Below are 19686 nucleotides of genomic sequence, written 5' to 3' on the forward strand. Positions count from 1 at the left end.
TCATTATGTCTGGAAGGCCACCCAGTCTATCCTCTATTCCAGGCCTGGAATCTCTGCTCCCACTTTCCTTTCCTGGAGGTGAGCTCAAATGGGCAGAACAAGGACCTATGCTGAAGTCCCCAAGAATAGCAGGACACCCGCAGTGGAGGCAGACTGTATTTAAATGCAATTCACCTCTTTGGGGTCTAGGAATAGCCACCAGGAGATTCATTTGCCGGGAAACACTGTCTGCGTAGCTGAGGCAGTGGGCACCGGGATCATGGCCTTGCCAAAAGTTGACTTTCTCCGGAGGTCTGTCTGCTGTCCGGAATGGCATCCACTTCGGTGGGCGAATAGGACAGTCATCTCTGGGCCCAAGGGGGCTGCTTCAGGCTGGGACCCCTTAGGGGTGGCTGGCTGTTCAGGCTTTCCATAGGTGGGATGGGAGGTGTAATGTTTGGTAGGAGGAGGGCTGTAATTTTGAAATCTCACGGTTTTGACTTGCTGCAAGAGAAAGGAGAGCAAAGGGACATGGTGAGGTGGGAGATATGTGCTATTTCCCTCAGAGACTGGGTTCATGCTTTCGCTCTACTCTTGCCCTGACTTGAAATGCATTTATGTGTTCACCCAGCAAATAGTTAAGTGCCTACTAAAAGTGGTTCCTATGCATCATACACTCTGTTAGGTGCTGTGAATCCAAGAGTAAACAAAACAGTTCTGACAAACAGACAATTTTGACAAGGGCTACAATGGGGGAGGTATAAGATGCTAAGTGTAAGGAGTAGCCAGCTCAAGCTGGACTGTGGGACAGTTAGGGAAAGTTTCCCAGAGGCAGAGCTATTTAAATTGAAAAAGGATTACGAATTATCTAGCATAAGCGGGGTGGGCAACCACCTGTGAAAAGGACCCAAGGCAAGAGGATATGATCCCTTCCAGAAACCAATATTACCTCTTGTCTCTCCTCCATGACTACTATTAAGGCCTATATCTTCCCTGAGGCCTCCTCTAATGACTTCATTTAGAACTTTCCATAATGGCCTTTTAAGTCCTCAGAGCAGAGTTCGCAAACTAGACACCTGCTGGCTGAATTTAGCCTGGAGAGTGTTTAAGAGTTTGATGTAGTTGTCAACTCATAAAAATTGCGAGATTCCATATAAAAATCAGGATTTCGTATGCCTCTTTTAAAAAATCAAAGCTCTAGCAACACTGGGCTATACCCCATTATACAACAATGGGCTGAATCTAAGGAGAATTGCCCCTTTATATGAAATGCATGGTCTCTAGTTTGTCTCAAGCCCCATCTCTCCCTCTTTTCTTCTACTTCTCCTAGCCTGTTATATATTTGCCTGATACCTGTAGGTATTTCCTTTGGCTCATAGGGTTTAATAAAGTACTTTGTTGTACTGCTTAGGAATTATTTTTTTTTCCTCATGAAATTCAATCTTAGTGTCCCCCACTGAAAAACAGGTTTCTTCATAATTTTTAAAAAAAATTTTATTGTGGTGAAATATACGTAACAAAGAGTTCAAATGACCCTCACCACACCTAGCAGAGATCTGGGCACTTACTAAGCGCTTATAGTTTGGGGGATATATCTAATAGCATAGGGTAGTGGGCAACTGAGGCTTGGAAAACTGAATTGTTTGAATACTATAATTCAGAATGAGAACTCCCATCGTTTATATCACTCAAAACTTTCTTCCAAATGCCTTTCCCTACAAGCTTATAGCTTAGCATTAAGAGCACACGTTTTTGTTATCAGATCTGAATTCTACCCCACTTGCATATGTCAGCTGTGTGGCCTTGGGTAATGATGTACTTTAACACTTTAAGCCTCCATTTCCTCATTAGAAAATGAGGATAAGAATAATACTTGTTTTAGAGGTTTGCTGTCAGGAGAAAATGAGATCGGACATGTGAAGTGCTCAGCATGGGGCCTACCAGGTCATTAGTATTCCGTAAATACCTGACAAATAGGAGGAAACCACATTCTCTGTCCATTTTTGGGGAATAGGTGATGGTGGTAGTGATGATGATAATGGTGGTGGTGATGGTGCTGGAGATGGTGGTGATGGTAATGGTGGTGGTGATGGTAATGGTGATGGTGGTGATGGAGATAGTGGAGAAGTAATGGTAGTGGTGATGGTAATGGTGGTGATGGTAGTGGTGGTGGAGGTGATGGTAATGGTGGTGGTGATGATAGTGGTGATGATGGTGGTGATGTTCAATAAACTAAAAGATAATGACTAGCATCACCTAATTTGTTAACGTCACTTCTTCTTTCCCACCATTTCTCTTGCTTCAAGCATATTATCGATAATATAAGCTTTTTACAAAACTCATGTCTTCTAGTGGGAAACATTCTGGATTAGAAGTTAATGGATCTGATCTCTGCTACGAGCTCAATACCAGTTGTTGGGAGTTGTCGTAACTCAGAGTGTTACAACCTTGATAAGTCACTTAAATCCCCCTGTATCTTGGCTGTTTTTTTTAATATAATGAATAATTATGTGTCAAGCCCCATGTAAGCACTTTACACAGCTTATCTCATTTAATCTCCACTGCAACCACTCCAATCCTATGAGGTAGTTACTATCCTTATCCCCATTTTTTGGGAAAAAGAGTTTCAGAAAGGTGAAATGCCTTGGCCAAAATCATCCAGCAAGCAAGAAGCAGAGCTGGAGTTCACACTAAGATATATGTCTGATGCCAAAGCCACATTCTTCCCAAATCATTTCTGGGACTTGAGAGAACTATGTATAAATATGTATTTTATTTATAAACAAAAACAAAATCAGTAACATGTTTAGAGAAGGTATGAGTGGTGTAAAGATGGGGGGTGAAATAGGATTGTGTGTTAGGATCTCATGAGGTTGTAATTTTGGTTCCTTGCCACCAACATTAACACTCAGGTGCCAGGACACCATGCAGGAAATTCCATAAATACAAAGTTGAGGGTCCAAAAATTAGCTCGCCTAATGTCACCCCACTCCTACCTTTTCAGTGCCATTTCTGGAGTTTTCTGGTTTCACCAGGATCGATGGTGGGGCAGAGGCAGGTGGTTTTAGTGGAGGCTCACTCTTGATGGGGATTTCCTTGCCTTCCATGATGAGGGAACTGTCCGCAGAGTGGATCCTGGTGTCGTTGCCTCTGCTGACACACGTGAGGGCAGGCTCCCCGGTGGAAGCAGGCTTGGGTCCCATCTCCACTGGCACCAAGGAGGGCGAGGAGGGGACCCCCTGTGGCTGGTAGAATTGGAACTGCTGCGGCCGCACAACCATGGTAGGGCTGCGTCTGAGGGAGCCCACCACAAGCGTGGGGATCCCTGACTGAACAGGTCTCTGCAGGGATCCATCTGGGGAAATTATGTGACAAGATATCAGTAACAGGCTGGCTGACAGCAGGTTGGTCGGGGCTGGGTAAGCAGTGTGTCCTGGTATCCCGGAATAGTTAAGTGCTTTCCCAATATGACGGCACTCACATTCTCTTGGGGTCTTTCAGAGGTGACCGTATTCTTTTTTTAGTGCTCTTTGATGATGCTGGCAGCAAATAACGGGCTAGCTGAATGTTGGGCGTGTGGTGGGTGTCAGAAGGTAAACAGAAGGTAAATGATTTCCATTTGCCTTCTCTCTCTCACACACGTGCCTTCTACTCTCACCCTCTGAACTTTTAAGATGGAGAGTGAAAAAAGAGACACAAAGAGACAGCTTCTCAGTGTGAAAAGAATACAAAGGCATGCAAACCAATGACGAAACAAGAGACAGGACAGAAAGAGAGCAGAGATCGAGAAACACACAGAGATGTACGAGAAGGGTAGAGAGTGGAGAGGTGAGGAAGAGAGAGGACTATGACCAGCTGCTTGCTAATGAAAATTCTAACAGAAGCTTTAGTCATATGGTGGCGGAATTGCTTTTTGTGTGTGTTGGGAGGTGTGTGTGTGTAGCAGGGGGAGGTGAGTGGAATTGAGAGAGAGTGTATGCTAAGCAAATGGGACACCAGACAGAAGTAAATTTGGAAAGGTTATTCCAGAACTCAGGCTGTGTGTGGATGAGCTTTGCAAAGTCTCTTAACACAGGATCTGGAATCAGACTGCCTTCCAGGGAGTAGGCCACATGACCACCCTGCACCTCAGCTCCCTCATTGTAAACTGGAGATAATAACAATGTCTGCACCTCATAGGGCTGTTGTGAGGATTACATTGTAGGATGTGTGCAAAGTGTTCAGAGAGTGGCTGGAACATAATAAATGCCCTGTGTTTGTTAGCTATCCTTATTTTGGGGTAAAGGATAAAGCCAGTTGCCACTGAATCAGTCTGGACTCATGGCGACCTCATGTGTGTCAGAATAGAACTGAGCTCCATAGGGTTTTCAATGGCTGATTTTTTTGGAGTAGATCTCCTTGCCTTTCTTTTGAGGCATGTCTAGGTGGACCTGAACCTCCAACCTTTTGGTTAGAAGCTGAGTGCTTTAACTGTTTGGGTAAAGACAGTAACTCCTAAATATACAAGGTTTAGGAGTTTGCCTTTTCCCAAAGCTTTTTTTTTTTTTATACTGAGATGATCCTCCCCTAGTAAAAGGAAGCCATCTCTTCCCCTCAAATTCTCTGGAAAACAGGAGACCCTCACCCCTCAGGCATATGTCTTGTAGGTGACCTGGGGAGTTGGGAGTTCCCTGCACTCTGGGAGGTATGGGAGGATCCTCCTGAGAAGCATTGTGGGCCTTTTCTCCATCAGGGTCTCCCAGCATTTAGAGAGTATAGGTGATGTCCTAGTCAGAGATGTTTGTCCTTAGTGATACTCCATGGACACGTTTGAGTCACAGTCATTTGTGTTCAGCACAGAGGGCCCGAGACAAGGCCACATTCCGCATTGTGATTCTTTTTCAAGCCAGATGTGGACATGAAAAGCAGAACGCTCACTAACACAGTCGGTGTTCTCAGCTGCTGAGAGCAAGCCAGTCACCATTTACACAAGTCTGACCTTTCGGTGTAGACATTTATTTTTCCACTGACAGCCCTGTGAGGTACACACAGTCAATTCTCCTGTCATTTCTATTTGCTCTGGGAAGACTGATAGCTTGACCAGTCTCACCTTGGGAAAAGGGAGAAGAAGAAAGCCTCGGTACCCGAAAAAGTCAAAGCAGCACTGGGCGGACGTGTCCACAGGCTCCGACAGACATGTGAAAAATTGGATTTATGTTGCATCTATTTATCTTTTCAGTTTCCAATTTCCAAGAAGTTTAATGCTTTCTTATTACATGCACATACAATGCAAGTGGACAAAAGCTCTTAGTCAATCAAGATTTACACAAGGGTTGAGAAGTAGAGTATTAAAGTAACTGTGCAAAGTTGCCAGTGAGATCCAATTCTCTGCATTCACAAGTGGGGTCTAGACAGAGTGTGAATATTTCAACACTGAGTTCATGCTCTCGATGGGCCAAAAGCGATCTGCTTAGTTGTAGTAGCAATTATACTACTAAGAAAATAATGGCACTATAAAAATAGGAGGAGCCTTGGTGGTGCAGTGGTTAAGAACTCAGCTGCTAACCAAAAGGTTGGCAATTTGAATCAACCAGCTGCTCCTTGGAAACTCTATGGGGCAGTTCTACTCTGTCTTACAGGGTCGCTATGAATCAGAATCGACTCGATGGCAATGGGTTTATAAAAATAGGAGTCCCTGGGTAGCTTAAACGGTTAAGCACTTAACTACTAGCTGAAAGGTTGGTGGTTCAAACTCACCCAGAGGTGCCTTGAAGACAGGCCTGGTGATCTGCTTCTGAAAGGTCACAACCTTGAAGACCCTATGGAACAGTTCTACTCTGCATGGATGGTGTCGTCATGAGTCGGGATTGACTTGAGGGCAACTAACAACAACAGTTATAAAAATATCTAATATTTCTTGAGAGCTTATTATGTGCCAGCAGCTCTATATGGATTATTTTATTAAATACAAACAATACTCTGATGAGGTAGGCACTATTTTTATCTCCATTTTACAAATGAGAAAATTGAAGATTGAGAAGGTTAGTAACTTGCTCAAGTCTGTTGTGGTGGGATTACTTTTTTCATTGAAAGGAGAGAGGTTGGAGGGGGATAATGGGAGGATGGGGAGTGGGGAGGGAGGCATGGTTGAGCAGAATTAAGAGGCAAGAGTAGTGAGACTGGTGGTCAAAATGGTCATCAGATGAAAGTATTGGGAAAGGGTACAGCTAAGATATTTGTTCTATTTTTCTTGGGAACTTCTCCTGTGTGGCACATTGTCCCACATGTTCCTCTTTTGCTTTGGCTGTCATATGGCATTTTCATGTTTAACTTTTTTTTTTTAAGATAGCAAAAAAGGATTGTAGAGCGTAGTTTAAATCAGGGGACGCAGAATAAATCATATTTACTTTTTTTGGCTCTTTTTCTTCTAGAGAAGTCTAAGAATATAGAACTTCGATGTTTTGTAGAACAATGGGTGCCAAACACTTTTTGTAACCCTTGAGAATGAAATCACATGTGGAATCTCGATATGACAAAAGCATGACTCTTAAAATGGATCTGTATGTACTGACATGTGCACCACGTGGATGCTCTGTATGTAAAAACAAAAGCAGGGTGCAGAACAGTGCAGAGAGTATACGAAGGTACATATACATGGAAGAGAACTTGGGATGGGGGTTCAGGATATGAGGGTAGACTTGCTTTTGTACGATATAATATTTTTTACCCTGTGTATGTATTACTTAAAAAAGAGGGATTTAGAGGCTCTGAGCACTACCTGTTTAACCCTCCTTTCCCCCTCTCTTCCCTATCCTTCCCTTGTTTCCCTTTTGGCACCCCCTGAGGGGTTCCCTGGAAACACAGTTTCAGAAGCACCAATCCAGCAAGTGCTTTGATTGTTCTGTCTTGACAAGAGCCAGCATCTACTTTGGCTGTGTTCTAATTACATGTTGGCTCTCAGGGCTGCTATCACCCCAGTCAATCAACGTGAACGTATAAAGTGACCAAGGGCAGCTACCTTGAGTCGGTCTGGCTTCATTCAGTAAAACCACTTAGCATTTGGGAATTGTAAAGCACCCTTGCACAGGCATCTTCTAAAGCCAAGACCCTTGTTGGTGAGAAAAGCACTCTGTCTGCCCCAGGGTCAGATCCCCCAACACTTAACTCTAGGCACGTACCTCTCTGCCACCACTTACTCTTTCTCATGCTGCTCCGCCCTTTCCGAAGAGACCCCTGTGCTACAGTCCCCAGGCTGGCTGTGCTGCTCCTCACGGGGTTGACTATGGCTGTGGGCACAAAGACGGATTTGAAGGGACGGCTTTGCTGGGGATCACCTTCTGAAATGCTGCCTTGGGAGGACACAGAAGAGGTGGATAATGTCCATGTGGCATAGAGACCAGGGCTCCGGGACTCTGGAAAATTAGATGTCCTTCTGGTTGTTGGAATTTTTTTAAAGAGAAGAAATAGAGGAAGAAAATATTCAGTCAAGAGTGCCATTTGAAAAAACGATTAGCTCCCAACCGTACAGCAAATGTGGCCGCTCCTCACCCTCCTCAACCACACAGGGTTAACTAAAGAGGCTCCAAGTCCCTATACCTTGATAACTGTATGGGTGCATTGAGGGAAGGGAGAGTGTGTCATTTTGCCAGATCCTGGTAGAACTAGAAGACTTGAATTTTGTCATCTTTTACTCCAGCTCTCATCACTCCTCACCCCACATCCCTTCAGCCCTTGAATTTGGAGCATGACATCTTGTATGTGTTCATCTTGCTTTGCAGTGGCTATTTCTTGCTCATTAAGTGTCTTTTCCACTAGATTTTAAACTCTTTGAAGGCAGAGATTTTGCACAATTTGTTTGATCTCCTCTGTGTTCTGCACATATTATGTTCTGCACTCAGCACTGATGCCAGTCATTTCAACTAACACATATTGAGCACTTACTGTATGCCCGGCATTGGCCAAGTGCTTTGCCTGCATTATTGCATTGGTTCTTCACAACAGCCTTTCTGAAGTAGGTACTTATAGCATTACTATTTTATGATTAAAAAACAAAACAAAACAACAACAAAAAATGCAGAGACTTGTAGTTACTTGTTCAAGCAACTGTTGGATGTGGGATTTGAACCGAGGTATAGGCTGGCCCTCTGCAGCACCCATGCTCTTAACACTGAGCTACACCATCTCCTGATGGCTAGGCAGAGCATTTTTCTACAGACTCTGCATCCTGCTTGAAATAAACACACCAAAGCACCTGGTGGACCCTAAACACACCTCCATAAGACCCTAATTCTTTAGGCATTGGCTGTGATTTTCAAGGAAGTATTAAGGTTTTAAAAAACAACAATCCTTTGCCCATTGTTTCTAGTCATGGAACAACTCCCTGCACCTCATGGGGATTGGATGTCATCTGACATGCCTTTCCTGCCCCTTCACCAGTCCCGCCCCAACAGTCCATCTCCTACCTGACAGTCCATCCATCACCTTGTCACTCTTCTGATTAAATAACCTCTGTTAATTCCCGGGAATCACTAGCTCAACCAAGTCCCAGCCCAGAGATGCCCCCGTGGCTTCCTTCCTGCCAATGCCTCCAGGCTTTTCTTAAGATAATTTATCCTTATTTCTCCTTCTCTTTCCTTCTTTTGCTTAAAAAAGTGATATGTAGTTTAATAACAAACCAGTCTTGTATGACTATAGGTGAGGCATCATTTAACTGTGGTCAATGCTGCCCAAGAAGTGTATGCAGACAAATACCCTAGAAACTGATGCTTGAGGCAGTGGGACCTATACCCACAGCTGACAACCTGCCTCTGGTCAGTGACGAGGGGAGGGGCTGTCCACCAGGAAGAGGTGGGACCATGTTTGGGAGATGACAGCTGGGCGGTAGAGAGAAATCCCCAGCACTGGCTTCCAGGGCAGAGCACAGCATCTGGCTGCCTTTTGAACAGAGGCCTCAAGGTGTTGGATTTTGCAAAATGGATTATAAACAGGGAAGACGGGTTCCAAAATTGTTTCCAGCAGCAGCAGTAAGGAGCGAATACAGTTAATTAGGCCCAAGATAGCCTTATTCCATCAGTCCCTTCGTTGAATGATTGTTTACAGACTGAGGTACAACCTCATTTTTCCAAGCCCAGCACTGGGCCAAATTCCAGGAACTCCTGAATCCCAGCTCTCAGATCCAACTCTGAGTCTCCTTATGTTCTTTAGCACAAAGCCCAGCCCTTACCTAGCACCTTCTTCTAACATCAAAGCACTCTGCTAGTAGATATTATTGAATCTCTCTGACACCCCCGACTGGTAGACATCAACCTTGTTTTTCCAGATGGGGAGACTAAAAGACATCCTGGGCTTAAGTGGGAAGAGTAGATGTTGCTGCTAATTTGCTCCTTTGTGCCTGCTTTGAGTGTACAGGTCCCTGTGTCCTCTTCTCTATCTGTGATATGAGCCTTAAGAACTTCCTGATATTTGGAAGAAGTATTACAAACAGCAGCTCTACCAGGCTTTCCTCTGGCAGCAGCCTCCTGGCAAGGAGAAAAGTTGGACCTTGACAATTTTGATATAGTTCTATTTAGAGAGTTAAAGGCAAATGAGTGGTGGCCCCTTTGCCTCTTTTGTCCATCCATCAGGCCCCGAGTGGGCACATGCGTCAGTGAAGATTCTTGGTTGCAAGAAAGAGAAACTATTCTGGCTAGTTGGGCAGAAGCGAATTCATTGGGAGGACAGGAGGTAGAAGAAAGGGCTTGGAAATGGCTCCAAGGAGCCTCCAGAGAGTTGGGCAGTAGGAACCTGCTGTCAGGAAGAGTCTGATCAGATACTACTGCTTGTGCTCTTGCTACAAATGACCGTCAACTTTGCCCAAGTCCTTTCCATCCAGATTGGCTTAGTTCGTTTACTCCTTAGCTGTGGTGATGGGTTGAGGAGGAGGAGGAGAAGGAAGAGGATTTGGTTTCTTTGGCCTCTGATAAGAGAAGAAACTTCTGCCTCCTACCGAGACTACACATGATGGTAGGAACCTCAAGGGGACATAGGTGCTATTAGGAAGGGGGATCCGATGAGGGATGAACACTTGACAAATGTGCTGTACAGCATGAGTCAGTGAACGTCTCCAGAATATAGGGAAAGGTGTCATACTGGCAGAGACTTAGTTGTGGTCAACAATAGTGCACAGTTTGGTGTCACTAGCATGGGGGGCTGCGGCACTGAATAGCACAGCAGCCTTTGCCTCTCAATAGTTAAAAGGCTCACTCTCTGAATCTTAATTCAAATCTAAACTCTAGCAATTTGGTCAACTCTGTTCTATAGTTTACCCCCGAACTCTGGCTGGCTCAGTTCATTAGGGGATGATGCTAATAAGAGCAAAGGTTCAGATGCTCAGGGAGCACAACCCACCCTCCAGCCCTGGCTGTTTTATAACAGCCAGGGGGGCTGGGTGGCAGTGCAGACCCATCACTGCAAACAGATAACCAAGTCTTGGGGAAAAAACAAAAAGCAAAGACAACAACAACAGCAAAAACAACTCATATACACACAGAATCAAAGAGCGTAAAGGGGTCTTGCACATTTAGTCTAACCCACTCAATTCTAAGCATGTAACCCGCTAATGGTAGCAGAAACTCAGCTGACAAAGGATAGCATTATTCAGCCCTGAGAGATGGGAGAAACTAAACTTCCCACAGTGGAAAGGATAGTTGAGAACAAGGATGAGCTGCACCCAGCTAGACAAATTGGATATATGTCACCCACGTCCAAGATTAGTCAGATGGAACTTTCTTTGCATCAGACAAACCATCAAAGAAAGTAAACAGACACTGGAAAACCATTGATTCTGTGTCACCTAATAACCCTCAGAAGCACATACTCTGAAAGGACTTGTTCTTATTGGGAATGCTGGTTCCCTATAAGTAAAAACACCCCTTACCACTAGTAGCACCTCAATATATACATACGTTTAGATTTCTATGAGCTGGGAAATGTGTGGACTCAATGGCAATCTATGATACTGAAACTCTATCCATTGTCTGACATGCGGCCCTTTCTGATAAAGGGTTACTTCTTCAGCTCAACTCTGGCTCAAGAACGCAACAGATTCACCCAGGAGGAAAGTCAAGAACGAGAGAAAGGGGTGCACTGAGATGGAATCCTACATGCATTCTAGTTAGGGTGACCATATGTCCTGGTTTAACTAAGAGAGTCTCAGCTTACACCTGCCCTCCTGGTGCATTAAGAGTGGCCTCATTTTATTTGCAAAATGTCATAGTTTGGATGATAAACTACATGGTTGCTCTTATTCTAATGGTTCTTTGATGGCACCGCCAAGATTTTGGGCTAAGGCCTGATGCATTAGCAAATGCCCCAGTATTAGGCATAGGCCCTAGGGAATTCATGTTAGATCCCGTGGAAGAAAATTGTTCATAAGCTAGGGTAGGTGTCCTCCTTGCTCCTCACTGTCATTTCTAAGCCATTTCCTCCTCCTCCACCACAATACTTCCCAGCTTTGACTCTTATACCATCAGACACTACTGGCCACCATCCCAGCTTGTTGCAGTCAGCATTTACCTTCTAGATCTGTTCCCTCATTCCCTGAAGATTTTAGCTCCTGGCTCACGGTCACTCTCTCCAATACAACTGATCCTACTATGATGACTTCATCTCATCTGAGAGCTTCACATACCATCTCAAGCCCAGGTCTCTCTCCTAAATGCCAGACTCAACTGCTTACCATCAGCTTTACTTGGATCACTAACAGACATTTCAGACTTAACCTGCCCCGAACAAGGATTTTCATTTCTTTCCACCTCAAATCTTGCTCCTCTTGTTTTTCACTATCGGCATCTCAGTAACAGGCAACTCCATCTTCTAGTGACTTGAGGCAAAACTTGGACTCACCTTGATTCATCTAGGCTTTCCCACCTGATATTTGATCTGTCAGAAAATCCTGTTGGCTCTACCTTCAGAGAATATCCAGAATCTAACCACTTCTCCCTACCTCCATGGCTCCCACACCCTGGTTCAAACCATCATCACCTATCCCCTGGATTATTACAATAGCCTCTTAACTTATCTGCTTCCAACCCTTTCCTCTTGACAGTTTATTCTCAACCCAGCAATTAGAGTGATTCTGGTTAAAACATAAAGTAGATTATGTCACTCTTCTGCTCAAAATCCTACAATAAAGTTAACTCCAAATTCCTTATTATGACCTAAAAGATCTTATGCAAAAATATTATGCACCCCCCGCCCCAATACCATTCTGACCTCATCTCCTACTAACTTCCCCCTCATTTGCTCTGCTCCAGTCCTACTGGCCTTCATGTCAGGCAACTTCTACCTCAGGGTCTTTGCACTTGCTGTTCCTTTGATATAGAATACTCTTCTCCAAGATATCCACATAGCCCACCGCCTTATTTTCTTCATTTTGTCAACTTGCTTCTCAATCAAGTCATCCCTGAACAACCACTCTGAAATTTTGACCACGCCCACACATTCTATCCCCCTTTTCTGCTTTATTTTCTCCTTAGCCCTTATCATTAACACATCATATATTTTACTACTATATGTAGTTTACTGTCTAGCTCTCCTACCAGAATGTAAGCTTCTGTAGGCAGGGATTTTGCATATTTTGTTCACTGGTGTTTCTCCAGTGCCCGGAAAGGTACCTGACACATAGTTAGTACTCAATAAATATTTGTTGAATAAGTGAATTAATTAAAGCATCAGTTATAGTCAGCCTTAGTTTGCCTTTGGAGATTTTGCAACTTTGTAACAAATTCCAAGAACCTTCCATTGAAAGGAATAACTATGATCTTCCTTCCATGTGAAGAAATCTCTTTGTAAAACCCTGGATCTACCCAGACTGCCTATACTCTTCCTGGAAAGGGTGTCCACCATCTCACCAACCAGGCTGCTTGAGAAAATGTACAGGTTATGTAGCCTTTTATTGAACCAAAACCTTTTCTTCTAAAGTTCTACCCACTGGTCCATGTTCTGCCCCCTCCTGAAACAAACCTATGTCCATATCTACACAGTCTATTACTATCCCTCTGACCCTTGTCTTCTTCAGGCTAAACAACCCTAGTTTCTTCATCGGTTTCCCCCATGAGGTAGTTTGCTGTCTCCTCACCATCCTGGCTGCCCTCCTCCGGATGCAGTGCCCCGCCTAAATGAAGTTCCCCAAACTGGACATGTGATTGCAGCTCTGACCCTGATAGACTACAATGGGACTGTCACTTTCCTCGTAGTTGTGACTCTCTGGTATGTCATAAAGACACCATCTGATGCATAGTGATGGACTCAAAGCCTTGTGACAGGCTTGACTGGGCTGATGGGGGTGGAGGTAGGAGAAATCATGGATGGTTTTGGGAGCCTGTGTGCATTTGTGGTCTTGAGATGAGGTGGCTAAATGTACTGTGGGCTGGTGAAATTGATAGGTACCCTACAGAATGGAAAAGGTTGGGAAAACTGTTAGAGAAGAGGACTTGCAGGGCAACTGGCATTTGATCTGGGGTATGAATGGACTAGTAGTAGTCTGAGTCCATGGAATATGTCTAGTGGCCTAGCATACTGGTAAATTTCCCATGGTGCTCTGGGGAGGTCAACTGATCATCATACTTTCCCATTATGCCACTAGATTGTGTGTCAGGGTGGAGGATGTGAAGTGGAATTTCTGGGGTTTGTACAATAGAAGGAAACCCTGGTGGTGTAGTGGTTAAATGCCACGGCTGCTAACCAAAAGGCTGGCGGTTCAAGTCCACCAGGTGCTCCTTGGAAACCCTATGGGGCAGTTCTACTCTGTCCTATAGGGTTGCTATGAGTCGGAATTGACTCAACAGCAATGGGTTTGTTTGGTTCTGGTGCAATAGAAAATCCGAAATCTAGTTTTTGAGCAAGTTGCTTAACTCTGAAAATCAGTTTCCTCATGTGTAAAATAATATCTACTTTACAGGACTTTTGGGCATAGCCGAAGTTAAAAGATATGAAAGTGCTTGTAAACTGTGAAGATCTGTGCTAACTTTTGCTTTATTTTTTTAAGTAAGTTGTTAGGAGGGTACGAGGGTAAAACCTGTTAATTGGCTCACACTCTGAAAAAGTCTTGAGTCCTTTATAAGTTCAACCCACAGACGGCCCCTGGCCTAGGATGACCTAACCTTCTGATGCTGAGATTGGGGGGACATACCTGAAAATGGGGATGACATAGTTGTTTGGGAAGACCCCGACTCGCCCAGTGACCAAGGAGACGCCTCTGAGCCAGCCATCCTGGTACTTCCCAAGGACCCTGATGCCTTCTCCCTTCTGTAGGTCCAGCTCATCAGGCCCGTGGGCTGAGTATGAGTGCAGGGCTACAAACCTGGGGTGACAGAGGGAGCCTGGTGAGGGAAGATGGTGAGTCTGCCCAGGGAGGGCATACCGCCAGAGAACGGTGAAGGGAGACAGAACCCCACACCCAGTGGTTACCAACAAAAACCTTAAAAAAAATTGATTCCTCAATCATTAAGGCATATAAAGGTGGCACAACCTGGTGGAAATAGCAGTGGGGGGCTCAGATCCAGGCTCTCTTCATCATCCCCTCCTTCTCCCTAAGTTGCCACAAGGTTGAAAATAACTAGGGAAATGGACTTAGAACAGAGAAAGGAGTTGGCTACCAGGAATTACTGGCAGAGCCAGGTCTCAAACCTAGAAGTAATGGCTCACATCAGGATGCTTTTTTCATTACTTCTTGGAGTTTCATGCAAGACAATGGTCGCGACCAGGAAGGTTTAGGGAAATGAGAAGTCAGAATACCTACTCCCTCCCTTGAGAGTGGAGACATGTTTGACTCCTGGAAGAGTGAGCTTAATGGAGGCAGGGAAGTGGACACTGGGAAATGGGAAACAGGGGCTAATTGTGGATTTTGGGCACACAATGGAATAATGGCTGTGTGATGGGAAGAAGGGGAGTAGGTTTGTAAAATGGCAAAAGTGTCCTCAGGTAAGACCAGGGATGATCTAAAGTCCACCTTGGAGCCCTGGCGGCATAGTGGTTAAGAGCTCAGGCTGCTAGCCAGAAGGTCGGCAGTTTGAATCCACCAGCTACTCCCTGGAAAACCTATGGGGCAGTTCTACTCTGTTCTATCAGGTCGCTAAAAGTTGAAATCAACTCAATGGCACACAACAACAAAGTCCACCTAGTAATCATGCAAGTAACACCATGAATGAGTCAGGGGTGTGAACACAATAAGGAATTGTGAGATTGTTTGCTTAATGGTATTAAAAAAAGGAACGCACTTGGGCTTGCCAGATTAAGGGTCACCAGAATATGGCTCTTAGGAGAGATCTCAGGAAGCCCTTCCCAACTCTATAAGGACTGTGATACTGGAGTGCTTTATCAAAGGGGCTAGTGGAGTGTTCTTAGCGGCAAGTCTTTTTTTTTTTTCCCCCTAAAATGCTGTATTTTTCTCTGATTACCAAAGCAAGATCTATTTATGAACCAACGTTTTGAATCTAAAGACAGAATTGCTCAATATCCAATCTCTCAGCGATGTTTCAGTATTTAATGTTCAAATCTTTTTGTGCTTTTGTGAAATAAGGAGACAGGATGATGTAGTGCTAATTTGTGTTTTCACCATTATTTCCTCCAGAGGTTGTAAAGGAAGGGAGCTGTTGCCTCTGGATGGCATGGTTTAGGAGCCGTGATGCTCGATGGCAGAGGGATGGCCAGAACCAGGAGCAGAGGGTGGAGCTTTCTACTCACATGTTAGCTGAGAGGTGTTGCTGAGAGCTGGGCAGACTGACGATGGCTGTGGAATGTCCTGGGGAGGCAGGTGCAGGGTGATAAGTGCTGACCTATACAGACACACAGACAGAAAAGACAGCCAAACAGAACCAGTGAGCTTCACAAGCCAGGCTCACAGCACACGGAGCTGCTGCAGAACGGCCTGATGCAGCTGGAAACCAAGGGTCATGCCCAGCACCACCCATCATGCGTTTGTGGCTGTGGGTGGAGGAGGGCAGGGAGGGACTGGTTTATGGGCTGCCATTTACAGTCAACAAGAAACCGGCATCTCCTCGCTCCACCCACCTCCCCATGTGCTCACCTTCTTTAATGAACACCTACTGTTGGAAAGTGATACAGCTAGTACAGACGGAGAGCTTAACATTTGCCAGGCAGTTTTAAGCGCTTTAGGAGCCCTGGTGGCGCAGTGGTTAAAGCGCTTGGCTGCTAACCGAAAGGAACGTGGTTAGAACCTGTCAGCTGCTCTGCAGGAGAAAGATGCAGCAGTCTGCTTCCATAAAGATTTACAGCCTTGGAAACCCTATGGGGCAGTGCCACTTTTTCCTATAGGGTCGCTGTGAGTCAGAATCAACTCGATGGCACTGGGTTTGGTTTAAGTGCTTTCCAAATATTAACTAATGTAATCCTTACAATGACTCATGAGAGATGGGTACGATTATCCCTATTTTCAGATAAGAAACAAACACACCGCAAAAAAAAAAAGAAAAGGTCACCCAACTAGTACAAAACAAGGAACGTTTAAAACCAGGCAGTCTGGCTTCTGAGCCTCTACTCCTACTGACTATTGCTACTATTACTACACACACACATACACACACACACACACACTTACATACATACACACACGTGTGCACATGGCAGTTTGTCCAACGACTTATAAAAGATGAATCTGAATCCCTTTCACTTTTCTTGGCTAAATGAGGGAACAACCATGATAGAAGCTCCTGGAAACTGGCTACTTTCTCGCCTGCTATCCTGGGACCTTGCCTGTTATTTAACGTATTATCTTGTTTATTTCCTTTTTGTCACATATCACGGGCTGTGATTATTGTTTATTTATTGACCATCTTCCCCCACTAGACTAAGTTCCATGAGGGCAGGGAGCATGTCAATCTTGTTCATTGTATTTCATGTGTGCTCAATTTATACTTGTAGATTAAAGAATGAATGAATGAATGAATGAAAAGGCCTTCCTACCCCACACACCAAGGACTCATGAAATCGCAACCACTTTCATACTATCTTGTTCTTCGTTATACATTCATAGGTGATGGTAACTACGTATCTGTGCCTTTTTATGACTATGCTTTAGTGGTGCAGCTATTGTTTGTTGTATGTGTGTTTATGCAGGTGTGAATGCATTACCGAGGGCACATGTCTCTGGTTCTGTATGCAAATGTGAATGTTAGTTCAAAACCCATAACAATTGTATATTTGCGATGGTATTGGTGTATTGTAGGTTGATTTTGTTCACACATGTGGGTCTGTAGATTGATATGCATGTATGCTGTGTGTGACTATATGCATGTGTGGTTGTATATGTGATTGTATATGTCTATATGGGATTCCATGTATATGTAAACTCTAGAGGTGTGTGCAGGCATGCATGCTTATGTATTTTTGTGTGTGTGTCTGTGTCAATGAGTGTGTAAATGTATATACTGTTGCCTATTTATGTGTGATACTTTGGATCAGAAAAACTTTCCAGTCATATAATAATAAGTGTTGGTGAGGATATAGAGAAATAAAGCCCTCAAACGTTGCTGGTGGGAATGTAAAATGGTGCAACCCCTTTGAAAAATAGTCTGGCAGTTCCTGAAGTGATTAAACATAGAATTACCATATGACCCAGCAATTCCACTCCTAGGTATATACCCACCCTCCCATGAGAGAATTTATGTCCACACAAAAACTTGTACATGAATGTTTATAACAGCATTATTCATAATAGCCAAAAGGTGGAAACAACCCAAATGTCCATTAATTGATGAATGAATAAACAAAATGTTGTACACCTATACAATGGAAAATTTTTCAGCCATAAAAGGAATAAAGTACTGATACATGCTACAACATGGACGAACCTTGAAAGCATTATGTTAAGTGAAAAAAGCCAGTCACGGAAAACCACAAATTACATGGACTGTGGTGATGGTTACACATATCTGTCACTATACTAAAAACTACTGAACTGGACACTTTAAATAGGTAAATTGTATAGTATCTGAATTCAATCTCAATAAAGCTGTTAAAACAAGTAAAATCATTCTAAGATTACCCATCTGGGGTACTCTCACACTGCATACAAGCATTCTGAGCTTTGCAGTCAAATATTGTCACACCAGTTCCCTCAAACAAAGACAAAAAGGAGCTGGCTTTGGTCTAGGCTGCTTCTTCCCTATGCCTGGGCAAGGTAAATCCCTTCTGGGCTTGGGAGGTGTGCCAAGCGAGAGCCTTACTACGTGGACAGCTAATCTTATGTTTGTAGAGACGACAGGATTACTGATTAAGCAGGATGATCCTCACTTAATACCCCTGATTTCCAAATGTTATGTTTGAGTAAAAAGGTCCTCAATCCATAAACACCATTAATAAGTTAGGGAGGAGGAATATGCCAGAATGCAAAGCCATCCCTCCATCCATACCAGGCTCTGTCTTTCTACTTCTCTGGGCCTTCATCTGGGTAAGAGGTCTTCCCCCTGTGGAACACTGAACCTAGCCATGAATGAATTCTGTGATGGAGTTATTTCAATATGGAATGTGAAAGGAGGCAAGATTCTCAGGTTTTGAGGTGTCCTAGAGGAGAGAAGGAAACCCTGGTGGCATAGTGGTTAAGTGCTATGCCTGCTAAACAAAAGGTTGGCAGTTCGAATCCACCAGGTGCTCCTTGGAAACTCTACGAGGCAATTATACTCTGTCTATAGGTTGCTATGAGTGGGAATTAACTCAACAGCAATGGGTTTTTTTGTTCTGGAGGAGAGATGGGACAACATGAGTGGAGGAGCAAGAAGGAGGCAAAGGAGAAGGAGAGAGAGGAGGAGATACTGGAAGACTTACAGAGTGGAGGCAGAGAGTCAGAAACTGGAACAGAGACAGAATGGGAGAAAGAGGTGGATCCAGAGGGAGGGAGGAAGAAGAAAAGAGGGAGGTAAAAATGATTACACTCTATTAATAAGAAGACAAACAACCCAGTAAAAAATGGGCAAAAGACATCACAAAAGAAGGGCAGCCAATAAGATATGAAAAGATGCTCAACATCAACAATTATCAGGGAAATGCATATTAAAACCACTACACACATTTTAGAATGGCTAAAATTAAAAAGACTGAACATACCAAGTTGTTGGTGAGGATGTAGAACAACTAGAACTCTCATACACTGGTGATAGTAATGTAAAATGGTACAACCATGTTGGAAAAAAAGTCAGCCATTAGTTATAAGCTAATATACACTTACCACACTACTCAGCCATCTCACTCCCAAGTATTTACTTCAGAGAAATGAAAACGTATGTCCACACAAGGACTTGTACATGAATGTTGGTGTCAGTTCTGGTCATTTTAACCCCGAACTTGAAATTACCCAAATGCCAATTGACTAGTGAATGAATAAACAAATTGTGGTATAACCCCCCAGTGGAACACTGCTCAGCAATACATGTGACAACATGGATGAATCTCAGAAGTATCATCCTAACTAAAAGAAGCAGGACACAAAAGACTAAATACTATATGATACCATTTATAAGCATTCTAAAAAAAGATAAAATTATAGTGACAGAAAACAGATTAGGAGTTGCCAGGGACGAGGGCTGGAGGGAGGGGATTGATTGTAAAGGTGCACAAGAAAACTTTTTTTGGGTGATGGAAATGTTACATATCTTGATTTTAGTGGTGATTACATGCCTGTACACATTTGCCAAAAGTCACTGAACTGTAAAATAAAAAAAAAAAAAAAAAAAA

At 43.8% G+C, this 19686-nt stretch overlaps 1 protein-coding gene across 1 annotated transcript in view; it reads right to left on the reverse strand.

Annotated features, from left to right (window-relative positions):
* Nucleotides 1–207: 207 nt before the first annotated feature.
* SH3RF2 (SH3 domain containing ring finger 2) overlaps nucleotides 208–19686 on the reverse strand; it is a 141641-nt gene continuing 122162 nt past the window's right edge. Inside the window, exons 5-9 of the mRNA XM_012557997.1 lie at nucleotides 15682–15773; nucleotides 14129–14299; nucleotides 7155–7390; nucleotides 2976–3334; nucleotides 208–483 (exon numbers count right to left, since the gene is read on the reverse strand). Coding sequence (XP_012413451.1) covers nucleotides 208–483; nucleotides 2976–3334; nucleotides 7155–7390; nucleotides 14129–14299; nucleotides 15682–15773 — 1134 coding nt within the window. The remainder of the gene's footprint in view (nucleotides 484–2975; nucleotides 3335–7154; nucleotides 7391–14128; nucleotides 14300–15681; nucleotides 15774–19686) is intronic.

The sequence above is a fragment of the Trichechus manatus genome, unplaced genomic scaffold (genome assembly GCF_000243295.1).
Source record: "Trichechus manatus latirostris isolate Lorelei unplaced genomic scaffold, TriManLat1.0 scaffold00130, whole genome shotgun sequence".
NCBI classification, from domain to species: Eukaryota; Metazoa; Chordata; class Mammalia; order Sirenia; family Trichechidae; genus Trichechus; species Trichechus manatus.